The sequence below is a fragment of the Vicugna pacos genome, chromosome 6, assembly GCF_048564905.1.
Source record: "Vicugna pacos chromosome 6, VicPac4, whole genome shotgun sequence".
NCBI lineage: Eukaryota > Metazoa > Chordata > Mammalia > Artiodactyla > Camelidae > Vicugna > Vicugna pacos.
Window position 1 is genome coordinate 28,549,349 of NC_132992.1, and position 25,267 is coordinate 28,574,615.

The 25,267-nt window shown below is 42.8% G+C and overlaps 1 protein-coding gene across 21 annotated transcripts in view; it reads right to left on the reverse strand.

The window, feature by feature from the left end:
- Positions 1–25,267, reverse strand: part of FMN1 (formin 1) — a 432,624-nt gene that overhangs the window by 209,184 nt on the left and 198,173 nt on the right. For 19 of the 21 annotated variants that reach the window (XR_012073400.1, XR_012073398.1, XR_012073396.1 and 16 more), the window contains 2 exons: positions 19,857–20,593; positions 15,061–15,211 (listed from right to left, as the gene is read on the reverse strand). Coding sequence is in view for 14 of the 21 variants with exons in the window: in XM_072962721.1 (XP_072818822.1) it covers positions 15,061–15,211; positions 19,857–20,593 (888 nt within the window). In the remaining 7 variants the exon portion in view is untranslated. Of the gene's footprint in view, positions 1–15,060; positions 15,212–16,353; positions 16,749–19,856; positions 20,594–25,267 lie in introns of those variants that run through there. The other 2 variants (XM_072962731.1, XM_072962734.1) reach the window with 2 other exon arrangements.

A 25,267-nucleotide genomic window follows, 5' to 3' on the forward strand; every position in this document is an offset into this window, starting at 1 on the left:
AAGGGCTTTACGCTCAGATGCGTGAGCTGATAATTTCCTCTTAGTACCTCCAAATCCCAAATAGAAACTAGCATGGAGCCTGAACTCGGGCTGGATTAGAGAGTGTTATCTTCTGGGGAGATGAGATATGGTGCATCAGGGAACCCTGAAGGTTTAATTTTTACTCTCATTTAACGCAATCACATACCCACCAAATTAGAAATTCTTATTTAATAAGTAAGGGAAATCTACTTTGGAAAATAGAGAAAGAATTTCCTATCGGAAATTCCAAGAAGTGACACACGATGTTATGAAGCCATGAGGCACAGTAATCCATGGATGCAGGCCTTATATACCCGAAATTCAAAAAAAAAAAATCATGGGAAGAAGCAACTGATACAATCCCATTTCCAAGCTGGGGCCATCGTGCCCCCCTCAGCCCTGCCCCACATGGCAAGTGTGACGGTGACTGGACAAGAGACAGGTAAGCAAGTACTCTCCCTAGCCAGTACGGAAAGCAAGGGCCAGCTGGAGGGGAGGGCAGGACCCGAGCTGGCCGTCCTCCTGCTGCTTCCTAAGGGAGAATGGGCGCTTCCTTGGAAATACGCCTTTTTTTGTCTCAGCCGGTGCCCAGGAAAATGAATGCTGACTCAGGTACCTTGTCCCTTCTCCTCCCGTGTTCCACCCCCCGCCACTCTGGGGCATCACACCCACAGGAGCTGGTTGGCTGGCTCCATGAGGCCACATGATGAAATGTCACCTGACTTGGTGTCAACAAGCCCTCGCTGCTGATGGCCAGCGTGGCCAGGGACGCTTCTGGGAAGTGGCCTCCACCAAGCAGCCTGATGAATGCCATTAAATTAAGCTTTCCACAAGCAGCCTGATTATCTGTCCCACCAAATATTTCAAGGAAAACTAAGCTTCACTGTTTTGTCAAACTGTTAGGTCTGACTGTCTTCCATGGCCTTAATTTTGGGGACACATAAAGTTGCTCAGATGAAGTTTACTTTAAGGATTTGGGCTCTTCACCAAGAAATGTGAAAAGGCAAACTGTCATCCAGTCCTGCGGCTGAGAACACATTTGGCATCCGATTCCGTTACTGATGAGACAGAAAAACCCTTTTACTGGTTTTGGGGCCAGTGAGTTCTGTTCAGAAAATACAGGCAGAGAAGGCCACAGCAGGTGAAGGCTGCGGCAGGAATATGGAGGGCGCTGGGGGTCGGGGTGGGTGCGGGCGGCAGACACTCCTGCTCGTCTTGGGGTTTTTGTGTCTTGTAGAAAACAAACTCCCAAGCAAAATCAGATGCATTTCCCCTTCAGCAGAGACTTAGGAGGGAAAATGGCCAAGAGACATTAGGGCGGTCACTGGTCCACCTTCAGCCGGGACACAAACGTACCGATGCGAAACGTCGTCTTCTTCTGTCTTAGTGCTCAAGGCCCTGTAAAGTGCCCGCAATGAACATGAAACAATTCTAAGCTGCCGCCAACTAACCTGGTGAGACGCAACTAGACAGAGGTTCTATACAGTAGGAGCAAAAAGACAGAAAAGGAACGGAAAGAGTATGAAGATATTAACTTCTGGTAAAACATAAAACAAAAATAAAATACAGGCCCAAATGTCCAAGACTCTGCCTTTGAAACTGATGGCGTGAATACTAAGCTGTGGTGGTCAGAAGTGAGAGGAAACAGGGACTCTCTTTGGGACAGATTATCGACATCAGTTTAACCTGGAAAAACTCAATTCCTCCTTCAGGTGGCCTCCAACCATCATGGCTCAGCCTTTCCAAATCCAGGTACTTATTCTGTCGATGTGACTCGCCCTTTAACAGCAGGGTGAAGAGTGTGTCCACTGTGTGAGGAGGGGTGGGAGCACGGTGGCTCATTACTACAGACCAACCAGAGGCGTGGTGCCACAGGACCCCTGAGCCATGTTTCCCTTGTTTTTTCTTTCAAATTTCTACACTGCAATCTCACTTCAAATTCCTGTCTCAGTAACAGGCCTGCATGTCTATCAAAGCCTGGGACAGCAAATGCTCCTTCTCCTCCCCTTCTCACCCCACTGGACCTGGCACTGAGGAGCAAAAGGAAAGCTTTCTCTCCACTGATCTAAATTGTACGGGAAACATCTCCATCCTGTATACCTCTATGTGCTGTAGGCAAAGCCCTTAGAGAAGTTTGGTGGAGACGCTGAAAAACTGTCTACGGTAAGAGGCAATTAAGGATCTCTGGGATACCCTATAGAAGTTTAGTGTGCATGTGAATTACCAGGGATATCCTCAAAACTACAAGATCTCAACTAGATTTGGATGAGATCTGTTTTGGATTGAATCGTATTCCCCCTAAAAAAGATGTGTTGAAGTCTAACCCCCAATACCTCATGATGTGACCTTATCTGGAAATAGGGTCATTGCAGGTGTGATTAAGATGAGGTCATACTGGAGTAGAGTGTGCCTCCAATCCAATATGACCGGCATCCTTTTAAGAAGATGGCCATGTGAAGACACAGAGACATACAGGGAGGTAGGTCACTTGTTGATGAAGGCGGAGACTAGAAGTATGCAGCTATATGCCAGGGAGTGCCAAAGACTGCCAGCAAACCACCAGAAGACAGGAAGAGGGGGAGAAGGACCCCCCTCCTGGCTTCAGAGGGAGAATGGCTCTGCCAACACCTTGATTTCAGACTTCTAGTCTTCAGAACCGTGAGACAATACGTTTTTACTGCTTCCAGTTACCCAGTTCGTGGTAGTTTAAGTTGGCCTTAGGAAATGAATACAAGGAGTGAGAATGTTCTATTTTTAATAAGCTTCCAGGTGATACTTAGGCTGCTGGTCCATGGATCACATTCTGATTGGCCAGGTTACTGCAAATGGATGGATGGATGGATGAATGAAGTATTTTGTTTACTATTACTGGCACCTAGCACAATGCCTGTTATATATATATATGTATGTTTATAAAATCCCTAATTCCCAGAGTTTTTTCTGCTAACTAGCTAGAAATGTGCAATCTCCATGGTGTTCTCTCCTAAAGCGATGCGCTCATGGCTTTCTCCAAGACCAATCCCAGGTACACAGATAGCCATACAAAGGATTATAAATGACAAAGTTTATAAGACCTTTGGACCTCCTGCCTTATCTACATAATTTCTCATTTAATATTAAGACAGTGAATCTAGTCTCCTATATGTTCTTGGTGGCTCAAATAGGGCTTTTGTCTCCAAAATCTAGAGTGTTAGGCTTTTGAAAAGAACACATGCTAATAATTACCCCAAGCTGGTTAGAGATAATGGGCAACAGAAAAGTTATTATCTTCAATGTCATCGTATGTCTTTGATATGATAATCATTGCATTCAAGATATCAGAAATGATGGATGGCCTTTGATTCAGAGTGCAGCACGATGCAAATTACCTGGCTCCTTCTCAGTCCTGCTTAGAAGGTGAAGAGCGAGTGACAGTGGGCATCCCTAGCTTCAGGGCCTCGAGCCGCTAGACAGCAAAATCTGTGACAAACTCAAAGAGAAAGATTTCCTTCTTTAAAGATACTTAAGGCTACTTTAATGTCTCCTTTTACAGACATCCTTCATTCAGAACAAACTCACACAGAGTTTTCATCTGCAGCCACTGCTGTAACATACACTATTTACAGCCTAAGTCATTCTAACCTGGTAACTTTCAGGGTAACAACAGTTGACATAAGTCCCACATTGTTTCTAGCAGGCTCCTTCTAGACACATAAATCGATGATTCCAGGAAAGCTTAGTAAGAAAGGAAAGATGAAAGAGCACTGTATACTCTTTTTTCAAAACTCAACATGATTTTGTTAGAGCCTACGGTGTATTACCCAGCACATTTCCCCTGCCATGAGTCTTATCAGCCTCCTCACTCTCACAGCACATCTACCACGGAAAGCACACACGTATTACACCCTTCAGTCGTCCGTGTGAATGGAGCAACGTACTGATTCTAAATATTTACTCGCCCTCATCCGTGAGGACTACGTCCAGCCGGACTAGCATCACAAATGTATGCCCCTTGAGCTTCTCTCATATGGGCAAGTCACATTCTGATGGTACGAGTGCAACAAACACACGGCAGGTGATTGGTCCAGAGTCCTGCGGATGTCCATCTTCTCCTCTTGCGTTCTTTCCCTTGCGGTGCATCCCACCCCAGCAAGGATGCACGTGCCTCCTCAGTTGTGTTACAACAAGGCAACAGCCTCTAAGATGGGAAAATCAAAACGTGAGTTTTAGGGGAGCAAGGAAGAAGCCTTTTCACTTCCTCTTCTCCTATAAAGCCAACTCAAAATTCTGAGACTGAGGCTCAGAAGCACAGAATCTAACTCCAGTGAAACTAGGAGACACCTTTAATTTCAAAACAGAAGAAACTGGAGGAGTGGAAAATTCCATGGCCGAGTGATGGAAGGACAAATCTCACTGTCTGAAGCGTAAGGCAGAACCTCAGACACACAAGTTAGTGTCATCATGTGCTGTGGAAGAGTGAGAGGATGGAGAGGATGGGAGATAAAAACCAGGGGATTATTTAAAAGTTAGCATACAGTACAATTAAGTGCTGGGTATATGACCCCAACTTTCATGATCAGGAATAGTTTCTAGACAAATTTAACCACAGATTTGGGACTCACGGACAGAAGGCACAGCAAAAGGTGGGACTGAGGTCTTCCGCTGAAATAGAGTCATTTTCAAAATTCCACATCCTTTTTTGGGTTCTCTCTCAGAAAACTAGCAATCAGGCTGACACCCCAGTTTCCATCCCCTAGAGTCGGGTGCCTGGAGAAATTCCACCTGGAAAAACGGACCAGTCTAAGAGCAAAGACAAAAAAGTCCTGTTACTTGGGGCCAACTCAAATGACATGGTTGGTCTGCAACTCTTGACCCCATGGTGAGAACCATCCCTGGGCAAACCTCAACCATTCATACTGAGCTTCCAGCCAGGTTTCTCATGCCTTGATCCGATGTATAAAGCAGCAGCCAAGAATCACCAGTGAATTGAGATTATCCTCTACCCTGAAATACAGAGGTCAAAACCAAAAAGCATACAAAAGGAACTTGGAAGAAGGGACAGAAGGAAAGTAGGAAGCAAAAGAAAATGTAAAGAGACTATGATTTATAAATTTAAAAAGTTGACTGTATTCTTTAAAAAAAATTAGCTTTTAGAAATTCATATACAATTCTGAAAAACAAAACTCCTTGTCTACCAAAAGAGGAAGACCACAGTAACTGTCTAAAATTGTATTCACAACAGAGAGCAGAGAACCAGAGAGACGGCTGAGGGCACTGAACACTGGTGCCTCTGGGCTGCAAGGTGGGAGTGGACATGCGGACAATAGTACACTTTTTTAAAAACACTTTTTAAAGCTGTGAAATATTATTGAAGGGTAGCATGTGCACATTTATGTATAGTTTAAAGGACAAAAGCAAACTCACCTTAAGAAACTAAGAACTGTTAATACCTTTGAAAGCCCTCTATCTTCCCCTACAATTTTCCTCCAAAGAAACCATTTTTCTGAATTTTATATTTATTATTCCCTTGCTTCTAAAAAAAAAAGTTTTGCCACAAATGTATGGTTCCTAAAACTCTTTTGCTTTTTATGGTTTTAACTTCAGGCCATCGGAACCATTCTTTTGTGACTTGCTTTCTCTACTGAACCTCATGTTTAAGAATCATCAGTGTGGATGCAGGCAGCTGTGGCTGACTCTTTTCTGAGCTGTACAATATTCCATTATGCTATATCCAGCCACCCTAATGGTGATGGACATGGCTGTCATTTTCAGATCTGTGTGATTATTAACTAAGCTTTTACATGCACTCTTATGAGTGCCCAGGCACAAAGGTACAAAAGTTCGAGCAGAGGGTATACGAGTGCTCACAGGGACTAGATGGAGACAACCCACTCTCCGAGTATGTGGCACAACGGACCTTCCCATTAGCAGCAAGGAGAGTTCCTACTCCTGGTGATAAGGATCATGGCGGTGACTGGATGGTGGCAGCAGCAAATACTTACGTGTCAGACATGAAGCTAAACACTTCCCAGATTATTTTAATTCTCACAACCACCCTTTGAAGTAGGCACTACTATTATTCTCACTTCACAGACGAGGGAACTATACCGAGGAGCCTTAGAAAGATGATCTACCACCTTCCCTACTTAGATCAGCGGAGACTCTCGGAGCCCCAGGCATGCTGGAGAAAGCAGCTGATTGGAAGTCTTGTCACTGGCTCCTGCCAGCTCCGAGGCAAACACCGAGGTCTGAGCTGACAGGTGTGAACACCCTGTGCTGCAATGTGAGTCTTAACTTCCTCTCCAGGTACCTTCAGCCTCATCCCTTCCCTTGGGGGCAAGCGAATGGCTGTGTCCTGCGGGGCTGAACTGTTCCAGTACCTCCACAACCAAGAACACGTGTAATATACAACCAAAACATCACATGGCCTGGTTTCTCCAATGCCTTCCTAAGTCATTCTCCACATTGTATGCTGTAGGCAGTCTGCTGCTACTTTGAATCACATCCTTCTCTAGACAACCATCTCAGTGTCTCACTTTTTCCATTAGTAAGATGATCATAGTACAGAGTGAACTATTTATAATGAGCCCCAGCTCAAGCAATGTGGCTTTCGGTTGGCTTCATTTTAGATACATCTTTCTTTGTTAATTAATGTACCTTAGCCCAGTGTTGTAAGTAACATTTATGTTCCTGCATTGGACAAGAAGGAAGGGGACCACACCCAGATTGGAAGATCCAAGATCTTTGGAATCAATATGAATGTAGTATTTCAAAGCAAGGTTTAAAAGTCAGTTTTTGTGTTTGTTGTCAACTAAGGAAGGGGGACAGGATAGCCTGCAGGAGAGTAAAAAGTGATGTGATATTAGGTCATGAGTTAACCCCCTGGTACCTGCAGCTCTATACCATTTTTTAAGAGCCTCTTCTCTCCTCCTGGAATATTATGCATATGTCTAATGTGTGAATGTCTGACGCAGAATGTCTAATGTGACTAATAAGGTATCTAGCATTAAAGTTAATTAATGAAAATGAAAACACTAAAACTCATGTTATTCAGTAACCAGGGCCTGGAGCCAGATCCCAATTAAACCGCTCTCGTGATGAAGGAATGGATCAAAATGCCCAGTAGGGTACATCTGGCTGCTTCTGTGGGTCCCTCTAGAGCCTCATGCCTCTTTCAAATCAGCCTCCCCACCCTCTCCTCTCCATTGCAATGCGGAGCTAAGGGTGGTCCTCCTCACAAGGTCCTGGGGACTCCCAGGCTCTCCAGCTCACTCGCATGGAAGGGGCTGGGCAGCTAAGGGATCCAGCTGCAAACAAGCATGATTCATAGGCTCCTCCTGGCCCAATCCCTTTTGCCATTCATCCCGCCGGAGGGCCCCGAACCCTCCAATCCCATTTGTACCCCACTGAGGAGATCTGATAATGGTCCTGGCAGAGCTGTGGCTTTTCGTAACTTCTGGCAGGGGCCTCGCTGACCCATAACTTGCCTACACACATGATTTCTTCTCATACTGTCTTTGTAAATTGACCATGGCTAACCTGGCTGCCCTAATCAGATCAATCAGAGTAACGTTTCTTTAGCTGCTGCAGGCTGGCAGCCTCCTGGGCTGAGGCGTGACTCTGAGTCAGGCTCAGATAGGGAAGGCAGATTTTGGGGTTTCCAGTGGGCTCAGGTTTCCTTTGCTTTTATCACAGTTGGTGAGCTTTGTAAGGCCCGTGTTTACAGCCATGCAAATTAGCCTCAGCTGGAGAGAAATCAGGTCAAGCCTAAAGGAAATCAAGCTCTGGGGCCAAAAGGTATTTTATCAAAAATTGTAAGGGTAGCCATAGTACTGAAGTCAAGCCAGACTGTCCTAGGAAACGCGGACACCTTTGTCCGGTGTAACCTGAACTCTTGGCTTGGCCTCCGGACCCTGGAAACTACTGAGAGATGGAGGGGAGGACGGTGAAGGGGCCCCATCCGCCAACGGCAACGGCAGGGGGCCGGCCAGCTCAGCCACTGGCTGCAGCCGCCAAATACATTTTCTGTTAAGTAGAGACAACTGTGAGGAGGGAAGCACTCCATCTTTGGAGGAAGAAACACTATGGCTGTGAGGACCATTTGCTGTACATCCTATGTTACTCACTGACTAAACAAGGTCCAAATCCACGGTTTCATTCGACTGACAAGCTTGTATACACTGTTTTAAAATGTATGTATGAAGGTGTCCACATACAGATATGATCTGGTATTTTGCATCTGGAAAGCATCTTTAGAAATACTCACCCCAGAGGCCATGACAGTTACAGAAACTAAGGCCAGAGAGGTGACGTGACTGGACACACAACTGCTCACTAGTTACCTTCACGAGAAGACCTCTGGCACCTTCCCACTGCAGTTCTCCCCATCCTATTTCCAGTCCTTTGATAACCCGGTACAGAGAGAAACTTGGCTTATTTTAAAATAATTCTCCAACCCGTTGATGTCTCTTAAGATTAGGGGATTATTAAAACCCTAACAATTATTTCCTGAGCTCCCACCATTATTCCCTGTGGCTCACACAACATGGTGCCGATGATGTCAGGCAGTTTGATCTATGGATCTGAAAGCAAAGATGTTGGTTCACGTGTGATTCCCTGGCCTACCTGACCTCTAGTAAATAAGACAAAAGTTGGTGGATCGTGAGTGGCCCATTTGCTAAGTAGAAGTAATGACCATATCCTCGGACTTCATCTAAGTAAAGCTTATCTTCCGACAGATGAGAGACCTGAGACCCAGAGAACTTAAAGGACTTGCCCAAGACTCAATATTGATTAAGGTCAGAGCCCTAAGTAGAAACCAAGTCTATAGACACAGAAGCCTATGCTCCTTTTACTAAATAATGACCAAGAAGTAAAATTCAGGCTTCTCCAAGTGAACATGATGCCAGGACTTGTAGTTAAACTCAGACCAACAGACCATGTGTCAAGTAATTAAGAGCACAGGTTCTTGCTGGATTCACTTCCTTGCTCCGTCACATAAGACCTGCATGATGCTGGGCAAGTTATATAACCCCTCTAAGGTCCAGCTTTCTTACCTACAAAATGGGAAGTTATTAATAATAGAACTGTCTTACTGGGTTCTTATGACAACTAAGTAACTCAATACATGTTAAATACCCCAAAACTGCTCAGCTAGCATTAACCAGCATTACTGCTGTTGAAATCTTGTTGTCATCTTCACTTGAAAGATCCTACATGAATACAGGGTTATTAAGACTTCCAACCATATTAAGGATGTACCTGTGGGTGCACGTGTGGGTGCAGGGCTGTCCTGACCTTTGTGTATACTGGAGACATGTACACTTTGCAATGCACTTAGGAGTTCAGTTTCATAAGCATCCACGTGACCTGGGTTTATGACTTAAATACACACAGATCTTTGCCCATTCTTGTTAGACCCTCACACACTTCCAGCTTAGAACTAGAGGCCAGAGTAGTCACTGCCACTATCAAGGTCCCAGCATTCGCACTTACCCACAAACCATGGTCTAGCTCCAGCCAGTCATAGTCTTAGAAAAGGTCCTTTACTAAGCATAAATGAAGTCCAGGAAAATAGAGGTGAGATGTCAAAAATTGTACTCAACTCTGAGTACAGGAGGTAAAGGATAAAATGCTTAAAAAAAAACCCAAATATTTAGAAGGGTTTGCTCATAGCATATCTTGTAATATTTAATCATACTTTATTTCCCATTGAGAGAGCCCCAAATCTATGTTCACATACATTTTCACTCATTTCAGGTATGGACAATTTTAAAAACTGTGCGTGTGTGCACACCTGCACACGTGTGTGTGGTGTGGGGGTGATCCCAGAAACGGTCCCAAAGGGTCTAATACTTCATAAATCATAAATTTTTATATTGCTCTCCTTCATTCTAAGCACTGGAAATATACTTACCAATGATTTCTATCCTACTATTATCTGCAAGCCTTTCTAATATGCATTTGGCTCCTAATACTTTGAGTGGATGATCTGCTGTGAAATTTGGCCCCATGGTCCTCAATAAAGAGATTTAACAAGATGACAGAGGGTGCTGAGGGGCAGACACTCTCTTGTAGGTTCTACTGCTCCAGCTCCGGGATAGAGGCTGTTTGAGCTTCACAGCTCAGCATTCTAAGGCGCCCTCTTGTGGTCGGAAACGAGCACCCTAATGATACTGGCTGGAGGTACTGGTCGGGATTAAGTTACTGTTTGACAGCCAACAAGAGAAACACAGCTGAACTCCAAGAATAATATTCAGATTCAACATTCTGAAAGAATCATTGATATCCATACTTGACAAGTTCTAACCACCTTTTTTTTTTAAAAAAAAAACTAAAATAAAAATAAGTAAGTCAAGTAAAAGTACAACTTAACTTTTGGGGCCGTCTTATTTCCAAATAAAATTTACAAGGCAGAATTTTTGTAAGCTGGTGTACAAGCTCCTGTTTGCTTTCGGCAGATCTGGCCAGTCAAGGGCCTTTTTAAAGCAAAGAACAGGAAAGCCCAGATCATTCCAGGTACCACCCAAGGAATCTGGACAGAGCACTGATGACCTCAAGGTCATATTCTGGAGCCATCAACACACGGGCAAGTTATGTCACTCACTGCTACAGATGATAACCCCTAGCCTCACTGCTCATTTTCAAACACATGAGAAGCAGAAAGGGGCTGGCAAACTCATTCCCATTCCTGGGGAAAAAAAATAATGCACATACCTTACCAGGGCAGCCCAGAGAAATTATCTTTGTACACAAAAGCTGAAATTATATAAACTTGGAAGGCAACAGGTTATGAAAACCCTATAAATTTATGTTCAGGCTTCCAAACAATGTTCCCCTTCCACTCTTCTCCCCTCCCCGCTAAACTGAGACACCAAGTCTGGGATGTGAGTTACAGCTATGATCTTAGCCAAAGTGGCCCAATTACATCTGAAAGCTTTCGGCTCCAGGAAGTTTCAACAGACTGGTGTCTGCTGAACCATCACCACCCCCCTCCCCCCCACCCCCACCAAGTGCTCAGGGAATAGCATTATCTCATTAATTCTTAAGAAATATCTATTAAAAAGGCAGAGGGAAAGGAATCATTTTATGTATCCTACAGAGGAGGGAACAAGCAGAGACAGTATTTATAATTCAGAGTGAGATTGTGGCATTTCAAGAGAGGAAGAATACTGGCAGGTCATGCTGATTTTCTGAACGGTGCCGGGCAAGTTTAGAAAGCAATTGGAAAGCTGATCAGAGTAGCGACGTCTTTGACAGGCACCAGGACAAAGAATCTCAGACGAGGAAGGCAGATTGCTGGCTCTTTGTCAAGGTGCTGACCTATCTTTCCCAGGAACAAATGTAACTTAGAGAGTGTATAAATATGGGCATAATGACAGTGAAAATTCTCATTTTACAGGGCAAAAAAGACCAGAGAAACAAGCTTGAAATGAACTACTAGATTGTCTATATGCCTCGATGGAAAGGAAGTTGCGGAATTCTTCAACAAATATTGAAAAATAGGAACGGTTTAGAGATTACCATTTGCCAGCTGTTTCAGGAATGGGCAGATTCAGGTTTTAAGACCCTCAACAACCTTGAGGGAATCAGCGATGCTGGAGAATTTCTTTGCAAAGCTTTCAGAGTTGTTCATAAATGAAGAGATTCATACATAGCTCGGGAGAATACTGAAAAGTACTTTCACAATCATGATCTCATTTTATCCTTGTAACGACCCTGTCAAGAATGGTTAGTCCCTACTTTCTGGAGAAGGGATCAGCGTGGAAAAGAAAAATAACTTGCCTAGAAGGTTATCAGAGAACAAAAAAACAGGGGCTAGTACCAAGCGCGGGTGGTGCCAACAAGAGCTGATGTTCTGAGCTCTGCTTCTCAATTTGGTAAAAGCTGCATTTGTGGTGGCACAGTGGTCTCGTGTCACAAATGAGGGTGGCCCATGCCTGAATATACAACATGAATATATCATAGTATTTAACTTACTATAGCTAGTATTTTAAATGATCGATAAAGTCAAAGGAAAATAGCACTAAATCTACATAGTGTTTTGTGGTTGGAGTTAGGTGTAAAGTGTCTTTTATTCAAAGATTTGGATTCCTATTAGAAGACCCTGAAGAAAACTCTAGATGATTTCACAATGTAGCACATATTCTGGATTTGCACAAGTGTAGCTGTATTTTGTTGATGATTTTAATAATGGCCACTCTCATTTATAAACGGCAAAATCAATCATCCCGTAAAAGTGGTTTCCATCCTAAGTGCAGCTAACTACTCTTTAAGATAAAGGGGAAATGAAGACACATGCTGAGGCCCTTCTACCTCAAGTGTCTGTCAGCATCAACGTCTTCCTAGTTGAAAGTGTATAAACCTAGAAGTCATCTTTATCTCTCTAGGTCTCCTTTCTCATATAAGGGTCCTGAATTAGATGATCAGGAAGGTCCCTTCTAATTCTTAGACTGTATCATACGATAAAACGGGATCCCAGCCCAGTTTGAAAAGCTATGTGTCTGTTTACTTTAAACCAGTGCCAGTGATGGTAACTGTAAACGCTATTCTAGAAGATGAAACTAGAGACTCATATCTGAATTGAGCAGAATCGTGACATTTCTGACAGTGCTGAACTGGGAACGCGGACATGCAGGGGGTGCAGACCAGCTCTGTTTTAGAGAGGTTCACGTTCCTCCCCTTGCTGGCAGGGTCCCTGCGGCCGAGGTTCCAAACACTGGGTTTTTCCATCTCTGACATTTACTCCGCTTCATTCATCATAAAAAGATCTGTTTGGCAAGCGTCTCCTGGTCACCTAGTAAGGGAGCCGTTCTGCGGTTAGGCTAATGAAGCTGGCCTCCAGGGCCGAAACGCCGCAGCTGTTCGCGATCTCGAAACTGCACTTTCATCTTCATTTTCGGAGAAGAGAAAATAAACAGCTGATTCAGAGAAGAGACCAAGGGCTCCATCCTGATGCTGGAAACCTGGCCGTGGGCACAGAGGGAAGGCTCCTAGGAGGCAGGTTCAGGGTTTTCAGGCATTGACTCAGCTCATTATTTTCTGTAAAACTTCAAATCTCAGCTCTAAGGTAGGACACAAGCTCACCGCAAATTCCAAGCAGCCTCAAGACCATCAAAGCTCAGGAGACCCACCCTTAAAGGAGGAAGCAGACACTACGTATGTGCACAGATTCCTTGGGGTAACGGCAACCCCACTGCTGAGGAAGATGAAAGTCTTTGAATGAAGAGTATTTCCCCCTCAGACAGAGAAACAAACACATCAAGCACTAACTGCCTTAGTGAAAATCCTTTGTTGAAGACGCAAACAACTGAGATAAGAAATAAGAATAAACTGCCCAAGGCTTTGAAGTTTTAAAAACAAATGCTTTGAAGTTTTAAAAATGCTCATTTATCAAAACAGAAATAATTAGCTTTATGAGTAAACAACATGCAACCAAGCCATCCAGAGAGAGAAACACAAGGAGTAATAGCAATCTTAGAAGAAAAAGAACACAAAAGTAAGTTTAGTACGATATTGTGTGTAAGAAAACATTCTGTGGGGTTCCTAGGTAGTCAGAGAAGGCTTCCTGGAAGAGGCAAATTGAGGCCACCTTTGCAATACACAGATTCTCCTTTTGCCTTTTAGTATAAAAAACAATAACCTTCTATTCCTGTAGATAGTATCTAAAAAGCCAGCTGGCCTATTAAACACATTTTTCCCTCTGCCATGAATCTAACTGCACATGAATATATTTTACGTGACTTCTTGCCTATAACTAAGTTGTTTCATTAGAAAAATCCAAGTTGTTTCATGCAATATGTCCGCTTAAAACATTCACTCTGATATTGAATTATTATTGGGATCATATTTTGAGCAGGAAAACACAACTCCAATGAACTTTGAGAGGAGAAAAACTATGATCATGATTTTCATTTATAATTCAAGCCAGTGAGAAAATCTGACTTGACTAACAGAAAACTGCCCTCAGACTTTTGTCATTCTTCCCCCTGTAAGGGACAGCTGACTCCACAGTCATAATGTGACCTGAGCTATGAAGAGCCAAGGGATGGACCACACTACTAAGAAGGAAGAGTTGATGCAACTGCCATTTAGTTTTACAGACTCTTCCAAACACTTCTTCAAACCCTCTCAGATTTGAATTTCACAACATCCTGGTAGGTCGGGTAGAGTCAGATACTGTTAATCCTGTTTTGTAGAGAAGGGAAGATGTGGCCGGAACAGGGAGACAGCCAGCCCAAGAGCACACAGCAAGCCAACGGCAGAACCACGTACCACACAGTTGACCCCTGAACACACTTCATCCAAACTCCATCCAGACCTGCAGCCCATCCCGGCCCTGCCCAAGTCGATCCTCCTTGCCCTGCTCTATCATGTGATTTGACTCTTTGTTTTTGAAGTTCGTTGTTAATATAAGCTCCACAGAGCAAGGATCTCTGGGGGTTTTTTTGTTTTTGTTTTTTTCCTACCGATATATCCCAGATGCTCAGACAGTGCTATCCAACAGAATTTTTTCGTAATGACAGAACTGTTTTGTATCTGTGCTATATAGAAGCCACTGGCTAGAAGAATAAAACTGAAAAGTGGCTATTGCCCCCAAAGAACTGAATTTTTAATTTCATCTAATTTTATTACTTAAGTAGTCACATGTGGTGGCTAAGGGTTACCACGCTGGATAGCACAGCCTCAAACAAACCCTAGCACAAATAAATATTTGTTAAAGGGATGAATTTATAAGTAAGTGAATAAGACACAGCTTCCATATTAGCCTACAGACTACTTTCACTAATTGTAAATTAAATTTGATCTTTTTTCAATGGAATTAATGGCTGCAAAAAGTCGAGATTAAGAAAACAGTTTGAAAACACAGATGGTACGGCCCAAGTAGCTGGTACAGATTCCTCAAACTATTGCTCCTTGTTGCCATTTGTGACTCCAAACCTTCCAAAACCTTTTTTTTTTTTTGAAAACAGAGAGAAAGCAAACCAGCAGCAAAGACGAAATCCCCACATATGACAAAAAATATGTACAATCACAATGATTACTATAGTTAGTCAATACCTTTTTGACCTTGTTTTTTTTCTCATAGGTGTCTGACAGAGGCTTTTTCTTCTGCTGAGTCGTGTCTTTGGAGAATAAATACTCAAATTCACTAGTATCCCGAATGTCAGGTTCTTCTAAGGAATCCCATAAGGTTGGTGCAGAATTTTGGCTTAAAACAGAAAATGGCAAGTTAAGAACCAAAACAAAAGAGAACAGAAGACAGTCAGATCCTTAACTCATTTTTTAATTCTTTTAAAAACCCTAATAAAGCTTAAAGAAAAGCTTTCTGTGATTACACATTTTTTAAAAATCAAAATATACTATAAAGTATCAAGGCAAACACAAGTTTCCCAAACAGAATGGTCATGAGATGCAATCAAAGAGCGAGCTAGAGAAAACTCGTGCACCACAACTCCTGGCATTCAGATCGCGGAGGTATGTAAGCTGCCTCCCCTACTCCCACCTTGGGGCATTTCCATGATGGGCAAAAATGGGCAGATAACCAGTTTTGAGACATTCATGGGATAACTCTTCAGTGGAATACAAATGGAGTGCTAGGGTGCAGATTTACCCTCTTTGGGATTTTTTTCTATTAGCTTTCAATACAGTTTTTCAGTTTAGCTCAGGTCAACTCAGTGCAGGATCTGTACATGTGAACAGACTGTCCTCATTTAGAAATACCTGATTTACAATGCACCACCTCAACAGCAGTACTAATAAAAACAACCCAAACCCCCCACTGCACCTGCCCCCCAGAGATTCCAGCTAATGCAGCCACGGGGAGACTGTGCTCTGTTTGTCTGATTGGTTTTTTTCTTTCTCTCAAAACAGGGGCACCCCAGTTTTGAAACAAAGAGAGGGAAGAAGATATGGGAAATCAGGCTCAGAAGAATGACCTCAGAGAGCCAACTTCCACGGGTCACTGGCCAGGCTCTTTTCAGTCAGAACATATCTTCTCCCAAGTGTCTACTTTCTTAACTTACTTTCTCATCTTTTTTTAAAACACTTTTAATGCCCACGGACATTTTTTTAAAGGTCTCATCTACACATTTATTGCTTTTCAAACATATATGTTATGACCCATAATATCTACTGATACTCATCTTTGTCTCAATATGTATCTTCCCAGTCAGTGAAAATGAACAGAACTATTATTACCTGGGGTGGCCCACAAAGTTTGTGGATACTAAAAGACAAGTTTCATATTTGAAACAGCTGGCTACACTGGCTTTTCAGATCCGTGTGTTCACATTTTGCTAAGTGTCTGCCTCTTCTGTGAAATATGACATTTGGGTTCTGGCCCGTAAGAAAATCTGAACATTCACTTCTCTCCCCTTTCTGTGGTTTTTTTTTTTAATATTACAATTTTTCTAATAGAATACTTGAGGCATTTAAGAATGTATATGTGACATCTGTAAGTTATGATGTATAACAGTATACTGAATGCCTGTGACATCATCACCCAAGAACTAGAACATTTCCAACGAAGCGCATCCATCTAGGTGCTCCTTCCTCAGCCAACCACCCACCCCGCCCCTGGCGTCTGCCTCACTTAACTTCAATTTGAAGCACGAACACCATTAATTTTAAGTCCTTTTCTCAGCTGCACTCGGAAAGAGGAATCTCGATGGGAGAGGAGAGCCAAGGAATTTTGGAGGGGGTAGCCTTGGGGCTGCTGATCGAGACTTCATGGAGATTCTGGGAAGCTGCAGAGAGGGTGCGTAGAGGGAGGTGATGGGACGCTCCAGGCAGATTATTCAACTCCAGCCCCCCAAATTCCTGCACCTGTACCGTTTGGCCCCAGCTCCACGGATGCTGAGCTCAGGCCAGGATGACTATGACTATAACTCACTCATATTCTGAAGTCAATTGGCTTTGGCAGTCAGGTTGAGCACCTCATCACCATTTACAAAGTTTCTATGGGAAAAGTCATTTCCAATAATGAATACAAGAATTTTGGAACACCACCTTTCAGTGGGCTGGGGGAAACTGGGCTGACGGGGCGGTAACAAGGACTCGCTCACAATGGACCATCTGTCATCATGGTCAATTCTTTTCTGACCACTGAACACATGATTCTAACTCAAAAGAAGAGGAAGAGGAAGGCAGAAGAGGGAGGAGGTGGGAGGAAGAAGTGGGGAGGGGGCAGATGGCAGGTGGTGAGCAGGGAGAAGGGGGGGGGGAGAATACACTTTCTCACCAGGGAGACACTTATTAGGAAGCCGAAAAGGGAGATAAATGAGGGTTTCTTTTTCTTTAAACTAATGTCTCTCCCCTATTCTAGAAGCCAGGAAACAGACATCAAAGAAAGCAAAATGACAAAGGTTAAAAATCACGCTAGCAGTGAAGAGCAATCTAAGAGGATGAGAGGCAATGTATACGTAATAGAGAAAGGTCATATTTTATTCCTAGTTCCCCAGAAGATCAAGACCAAAATTTATTATGTGTTCATTACCTAAAGTGCTTACTCCTCTGATTGTACAAAACAGCACCTCCTTTTAAAGAATACACCCCAAATAACTTTACTTTTGTCCATAATGAATAGTACACAGAATCTTCAGATGACTTTAGTTTAAAAGATGTAGCCATGCTCTGAGGTACAGAAGCTTTTTGAGTGACCCATAATAAGAGAGATTAAACCGCCATGCCCTGAACTCTGGCTAGAGGCTGATATGTTCTCCAAGCAGGGCTCTCCTGATGTCCCAGGTCAGAAAACTTGTGACATTCACCTACTTTTTTTCAAATTAAAGAATAGTCAGTTACAATGTGTCACTTTCTGGTGTACAGTACAATGTCCCAGTCATGAATATACATACATCTATTCGTTTTCATATTCTTTTTCATTAAAAGTTATTACAAGATATTGACTATAGTTCCCTGTGCTATGCAGAAGTAATCTTTTTTTTTTTTAATCTGCTCTAGACAGAATCCCTGATGGCAGCAGAACTCCAAACTCCATGTGGCGTTCTCCCTCTGCACCTGCCGGTGTCCGCATTACCCCTTCTTATAAGAACACCAGTCACTTTGGATTAGGGGCCAGCACAACTCCAGGATGACCTCATCTTAACCTAACTAATCACATCTGCAATAGCTCTATTTCCAAATAAGGTCACCATCTCAAACACTGGGTGGGGGCTAAGTCATCAGCAAATCAAGCCGGGGGGGAGGCAATTCACCCCATAACAAAACTGAAGCCCTAGATTTACAGTGTAACTAGTAAGAGGTTGAGTGTTCCGCTGTTTTCTTCCTTGAAATGGCCAACTACGTGAGGAGAGAAAAACAATGACTATCTCCAGCTTGTCACGGACGCCTCCAACAGCAGGTAAAGGGCCCACGTCTCCCAGCGGTCCACTCCACCGCTATGGTCTAGGATGTCGCTGGCTCATAGGTCTTGCAGGAGTGAGGCTGAGGCAGGCTAGTGGGACCGGGTGCGGCACAGCTCCGTGTGCTGTCAGAACACATGATGCCAGGGCTGACGCGTGGGCTCTGCCACCCTGGAGTGGATGTACACTAATCTGAGGACACTAATAAAGGAATGCAGCTCCAAATCAATGTTGTGGGAAATTATTTCTTAGGAAGTGCCATCTGAGCCTTGAATGGGAAAAGGGGAATACTAGTACTTTAATTAAAAGTAGGAGCTATCTCAGGATCATCTCCTTTTTTAACCATTCGCTTTGGGAAATTACACAGAATTTTCACATTTAAAAAGTATCATCATTTTCCACTAATAAACTCTTGGCTCTTGTTTTTTGGTGAGAGGAAAGGGGCCAAATATGAACTATGTAATCATCTTAGTTCACCATATGCTTAGTGTTAAGGTGCTTCCCACCCCTCCCAGAGGGATTTCCAGTTGCTTTCTCCCTGTGAACTGCATGTTATTTTGTTCAATATCCAGCCTTCCCCAAGGAAAATTTTATATAAATAGAAAAATTCACTGCCACATCTTGGTTTGGGGGATAAGTTCAAAAATTTAAGCTAAAAAATCTATCCTATATTTGCCGTTCTTTGCAAACAAATGAATTTCAAAACTAGAGTGCAGTCACGAAGCAACTCAACATCGTTCTCACGGTCCTCCTGATTGGCTCCGAAGTGAGGCAGAAGAAATCGGACCAAATCTGCCTGAATGGAAGTTTCCAAGCAACCATCTCTTGCTGCCTTACAGACCCTGCTTAACAACCTACACAAGTGGAAGATGCTCTTCAGCTAGCCACACACTGGTGCTTTCTCTAGAGGGCAACAAGGTATAAAGATGGGAGGGCGCTCAGCAGTGAGGGGAACCAGACTTGAAGCAGAGAGTTGATATTTTGAGACTTTCCTCTGACCTCAAGAGCTAATGACTCAGCTATGTCTGGTTCTCTTATTAAAAAAAGAAGAAAAATTACACCTACGTGTTGAATATACACATCACAGGGTTGATGATACCATCTAAAGACAAGACAGATATTCTAAAAATCTTCAGGGAACCAACAGTACAGACCCAGGCTCAATGTCTTTACGATTACTGACTGACTCAGAAGGCCCTAACTTAGACCTGGGCTCCTTTTTAGTCTGTGAAATGGACTACCTACCTTTGAGAAGGGTCTGACACAGAACACATCGTTTCTCCCAGCATCAATCCATAGAGAGCACAGAGAAGACCTGGTGGAGACATTCTCTCCCAAGCACTGCAGCCTTGTTTACCCAAGGCACTCACTGTACCACACCTGGGAATGAGTGCCACACGACGAAGACACTGAACCGGTAAGAATACAGCATCACTTGGGCAAAACCTGCAGATTCACAGGCTGAGAATGGGCCAGGGGAGATAAGCTTACCTCTTGTCACTTATTTGTATCCGAGTCCAGTACAGAGGCTTCATGGGACAACTGGGTTCAATGGCCGGCTTCCGAGGACACTGGCTAGAAGAAAGGCTGACTCCGGAGAAGAGGCCAGGAGGAGGTGGGGGCGCTGGAGCAGGAGGAGGCCCCCCGCTGCTGGGCAGGGTGGTGGAGTCAGGAAGCGGAGGGGGTGGGGGCGGTCCAGCACTTGGAGGCAGAGGAGGTGGTGGAGGTGGCGGTGGCCCAGCACTCATAGGTGGTGGTGGAGGTGCCAGGGGCAAAGGGCAAAGTCCAGGTGGGAGGGGAGGAGGGAGAGGGATGGTAGGCGGCAAGGGCGGTGCAGGAGGGGCAGGTGTTGCCTTCTGCTGACTCGATGAGATGTCTTCCGCAGCCTGAAGTGGTCCGTGGGTGTCTCTGTTGTCATTTGGGGGAGAGAGTTGGCTTAAAGAGGAGAAATTCAGCTTTTTGGGTATTATCTGGTTACTTCTGGCTGTCTTGCCTTCACCCTCAGAGGGTTTGAGGAAGGTCTCTCTGTCTGTCTGGATGCACACATTTCTGTAGCTCTTTGGAGGGCAGTCATCGTCCGTGGAGATACACTCATCTCTCATCTCTTCACATCCTCCTCGCCATCGGTGTTCTATCTCGTATTTGAGATTTTCAATGGTTTCTTCTAGTCTCGCTGTGGTCACTGCATGCTCACCCCGAATATGAAAGGCTTGAAGCTCAAATTGAGCCTGTAGAGAGATCAGTTGGAAAGAAAATTTAAAAATTTGTGAAAAACAATGATCAGAAATAAAATATTCAATAGCACCCCCATAGCACAAGCCCACATAAACTCAGGGAAAGACAGAGACATTCTTCTGGGAGTCCAACAGGGTATAAACTTCACCTTATGAATTTTCTGAGGACCTAAATGATCGGAGTAGAAGCATTAACTGCATCTGACCTGAGCTCACAGGCAACAATTACCATGGATTAAGGCTAAAAGGGAAACTGTCATTTAAGAACTTTCACAGGTTTTAATATCAAACGCAAAATAAAACTTTTAAGAAAGATTTGAACAGGCTTTAATATATCTTTTATTACTTTTGGTTTTGGTTTGGAAAAAGAACAAAAGAGGCTTGGAGACCCTTTTGGCTTGGAGCCGCTGTTCTCACAGTCTTGCACAGAATGTCTCCTCTCTGGGGTTTCCAGGCCAACACAGCAGAAAGTAAAGTGCGAGAAGCTATACATACATAGTTTTTTGTTTTTTTAAGTTTCCATATCAAAGTTGCCCATGCTCAGTATTTGTGTCTGTTTTATAATCATTCATAATAGTAAAGAAACTATTTAAATGCATAGAAAATGGGACTATTAAGATCTGCTATTTTTCTCTTCTACATACTCAATATATTAAACTGCATTTTATAAGATACCAGCCTTTTTAATACTTACCTTTTTAATTATTTCAATGCCTTGAGTCTACGGTTTTCACTTAGCACAAACTGGCATCCTCTCGGTCTTTAACTGGTCTATCTTCCAGCATTCAAAGCCATTTAGCCTATTACAGTTAACTGGGAGGTAGTCAAATTTCCAATTTTATCAGCATTTCCAAAATCCAATTTAGCAGTAACAAAATATCTTGGTGAACTTATTTAATTTCTGCCTTCCCCAGCAGATTATAAACTCTAAAAGAAGAAGTCAGGGATGGTACCCGCCTTTATTTCTGTATCCCAGCAGCTAGAACATACAGTACATTGTACTGACAAGAAGGATGGATAAAAACCACAGCGATAGTTATATCCAGTCACTGCCCTAAGAGCCTTCCTGGTGACACTTTCTTCACTGTAACTGCAGTTACAAATATCTAGAACACTGAAGAGTACAGAAGTACAGATCTGTGTTGTGTTACTTAAAAAGTAAATACCTTCAGTGGCCTAGTCAGTTAAGGTCATGACATGGGAAGATTCTCCACCTTCATTAAGAAAACTTTTAACTACATTTTTACTAGGTTCAACTCTTGCTTCAGAAACCAACCCTCAATAATGGTGGTCAGAAGTACTAGAGACAGGGTTTTTTTTTAAGCTGATCTTATATGTGGACGTGGCAGCCCTGATCCAAGCTTTCTTTGCCTGCCTTTCCTCATAACTCAGTTGCTTCAATTGCTTTCGTGTTAACTAAATCCTCTTCCCACCTGCAATCTAGTAATCTATATCCATCTCCTTCGAAGCAAGATGCAAACTCACACACTTTAAAAGAGCAATCCCAAGTAAGCCATCCTGTTCCAAACACCCTTTTCCTTGACTGATGGTTTTTCATCTGTTTAATGTGGTGGTTCTCAACCTGCTCCCCATTAGAAACACCTAGAGAGCTCTGTCAAAAATACTGATGGGCAGGGCCATCTTGAAAGATAATCATTCAGTTGGTCTGAGCTGGTATCCTTAAAGCTCCCCAAGGGATTCCAATGGGGAGCCAGAGTTGAAACCAACAGTAACTGTTGTTAATCTTTATTCTGCTCCAAATACAGCTGAGATAGTAAGGCACTGCAATATTGTTTTTTTGCTTGTTTGTTTTTGTTTTTGTTTTTTAGGCAATGACTTTTAACTTGGGTCATTCCAGAATCTCCAAAGGAACATGTGTTATTTGAAAAGGCCCCTTGCTAATCCTGCTATCTCCCCATCAGAGGAATACCCCTTCATTACCATATTGAGAATAGTTACTCCATGCAGCAGATAAGCCTAAATTCTTTTATACTCAGGACTCTTCAAAACCTGCCCTCTGCTTTCTTTCCCAGATACTTCTCTATACTTTCCCTATGTTGCACCAGTACAGATTCAAACATATCATTAACTCCCACCTCTTTACACTTTTGCACATGCTGCTTCCTCTGTCTAAAACACCCTTCCCCTCCATTTTCACCTCGTGAAAGACCCGAAGGAAAATTCACTCCAGCACAACTGAACCTTTTGGCTTGAACTTTTCTTGATTCTTCTTGACAAAAGTTTTCCTTTGATTCTTCTTGACAAAAGTTTCCCTTTGACTTTGTTGCCAAAAAACTTTCTAGGTTCACATTGCATTACAGTCATTTATGTTTATCTTCTTTGCAAATCGAAAAGCTCCAGGCAGTTGGGGACCAGGCCTTACTCATGTTTGAACTTCCAGAACACTGCACACTGCTTGGCTGGTTAGTGACCCATAAATGCTTATTGAATTGAATTATTTCTTTTGATTTAAATATTAAGACTTCCTTATGCCTCTGTAGTACCCACCCGACTAGACTTGAAGCTCCAAGAAAATTTACAAAGAGACAGACATGTGGTCCCCTTCCTCTTTCATAGTCCCCGGCACAGCATATACCATGAGATTTCATAGTTGGTACTACCTAGAAAATTTAGATAAGACATCTAGATTATTTTTTCAACTGTGGATATTTCTAAAAGTTAATGCTGATCCTATTTAATTTTAACAATTCAAAATATTTAATGTAGATAAGTGTTCTCTCCACACTAAGCTTCAAGGCTGTTCCCATAAGTATAATAAACTACACAGTAGAATTGAACCATATTTGTGATTCTAATCTGATTAGGAATTGGGCTCGAGTCAAGTCCTGCAGCTTCCTCAGGGGCTGGTCCTCCCTTCCCCTATCAAATCCTCATTATTTTTTAATATCCTCCCCATTACCACTGCTCAGAGATACCATCGAAGGAACACACTGTCCTGAAACCCAAGCAACAGAGGGAGGGTTTGCTTGTCTGATCCCCACAAATCTGTCTGTCAAAAGAAGGTGCAAAAGTGCCTGCTGTTGAAAGACATCATGGTGGTGCCAAGCACCGTGGAAAAATGTCCCATTAGCATTTGGTGGCTGTGAACATTCTCTCCCAGGGTGCTGCCAAGGCCAGTAAAAATTCAGGTTATCCACTGTACAACTTGAGTAAGTCAGCCTCTTCCAGGGACGCTTCCAAATTCTAAATCCTTAGGTTGGGAAAAGCAAGACAGTTCCCGGGACTGCACAGAAACACAATCACACTCCATCACTGCAGCAAAGGGCAGTGTGAGCAGAGTGGAAGAAGGAAAAGGGACTCGAGAGCATGAAGCATCTCAGAGGCATGGGATCTGATCCTTAGAGATGCTGAAGTGAGGCCAGGGGACGGTGCATCTATGACTTTGAATGTGCGCATCCTGGTTTTTCTGTTTTGTTTATGAAGGTTGTACAAAGACTTCAATAACTTCCTACATAAATGACTTACACTTGCTACAGTAAAAACAGAAGTCTCCATTAATGAAAAGGATGGCACTGGGTTTGGTTAAAAAAAAAATCCCCTAAGTTAACAATATCTGGTTTTAATGAACTATTATCAATATCTTTTAATTCTTATCAGAAATAAATGGACACTATGAACTCATCTACCCAACACACACTTGCAGACATAGTAAACAATCTTATGGTTACCAGGGGAAAGGGGGTGGGAAGGGATAAAGTTGGGAGTTTGAGATTTGCAAATGTTAGCCACTATATATAAAAATAGATTTTTAAACGTTTCTTCTGTATAGCACAAGGAACTATATTCAATATCTTGTAATAAATGAAAAAGAATATGAAAATGAATATATGTGTATATATGCATGACTGAGACATTGTGCTGTACACCAGAATTTGACACATTATAACTGAACTTCAATAAAATAAATAAATAAATAAATTTTAAATTAAAAAAAAAAAAGAAAGAAATCACATTTTGTTACATCTGTGAGGCCATCTCAGGGACACCAGGAAATATGAGGCACAAATGATACATCAGTGCAACTGGAACTTGCTAGGAGGGTTAAAAGCAACAAAGAAACAGGGCAGGAGAAGAAGGGACAAAGAGCAGTCAAAATATAAACAGCACCTAAGCTGATGCAGGAGTAAAACCCAATTTATGCCATGCTATAGAGTACAGAATACATTACACACGTGCAAAGATGGTGCTGTCTCCAGTAGTCATCTGCCACACAGATATGCAGTCAAGATAGTGGGAAAAACGAAACCAACATGGAGCTCATGTGCAGGCACAGCGTTCAGTGCCTTCATTTATTTTATTCCTTGCAACTCTGTAAGGCAGGTGTTCTGGAGGATGTGTTAACTTGCATAATGCCCTAGAGCTGGAAAATGGTGACAAAGGAATTCGAATCCTGGTTGATGTTAACACGCCCTTTGAATTGATATCCATTGATAGTGGCTAAATAGCAGTAATTCATACTCATAACAATTACTGACTACCAACATCATCTACTATGTATGGCTCACAATTTGTATTATATTAATGCCCATGATTATGGAGACAACCTATGAAAATTCTGGTACTGCAACTGCTTCTAAGATAAAGAGAGGCACAAAGAGACTAATTGCCAGAAGGAAAGACTCAAATTCAGACCTTTTCACTCTAACC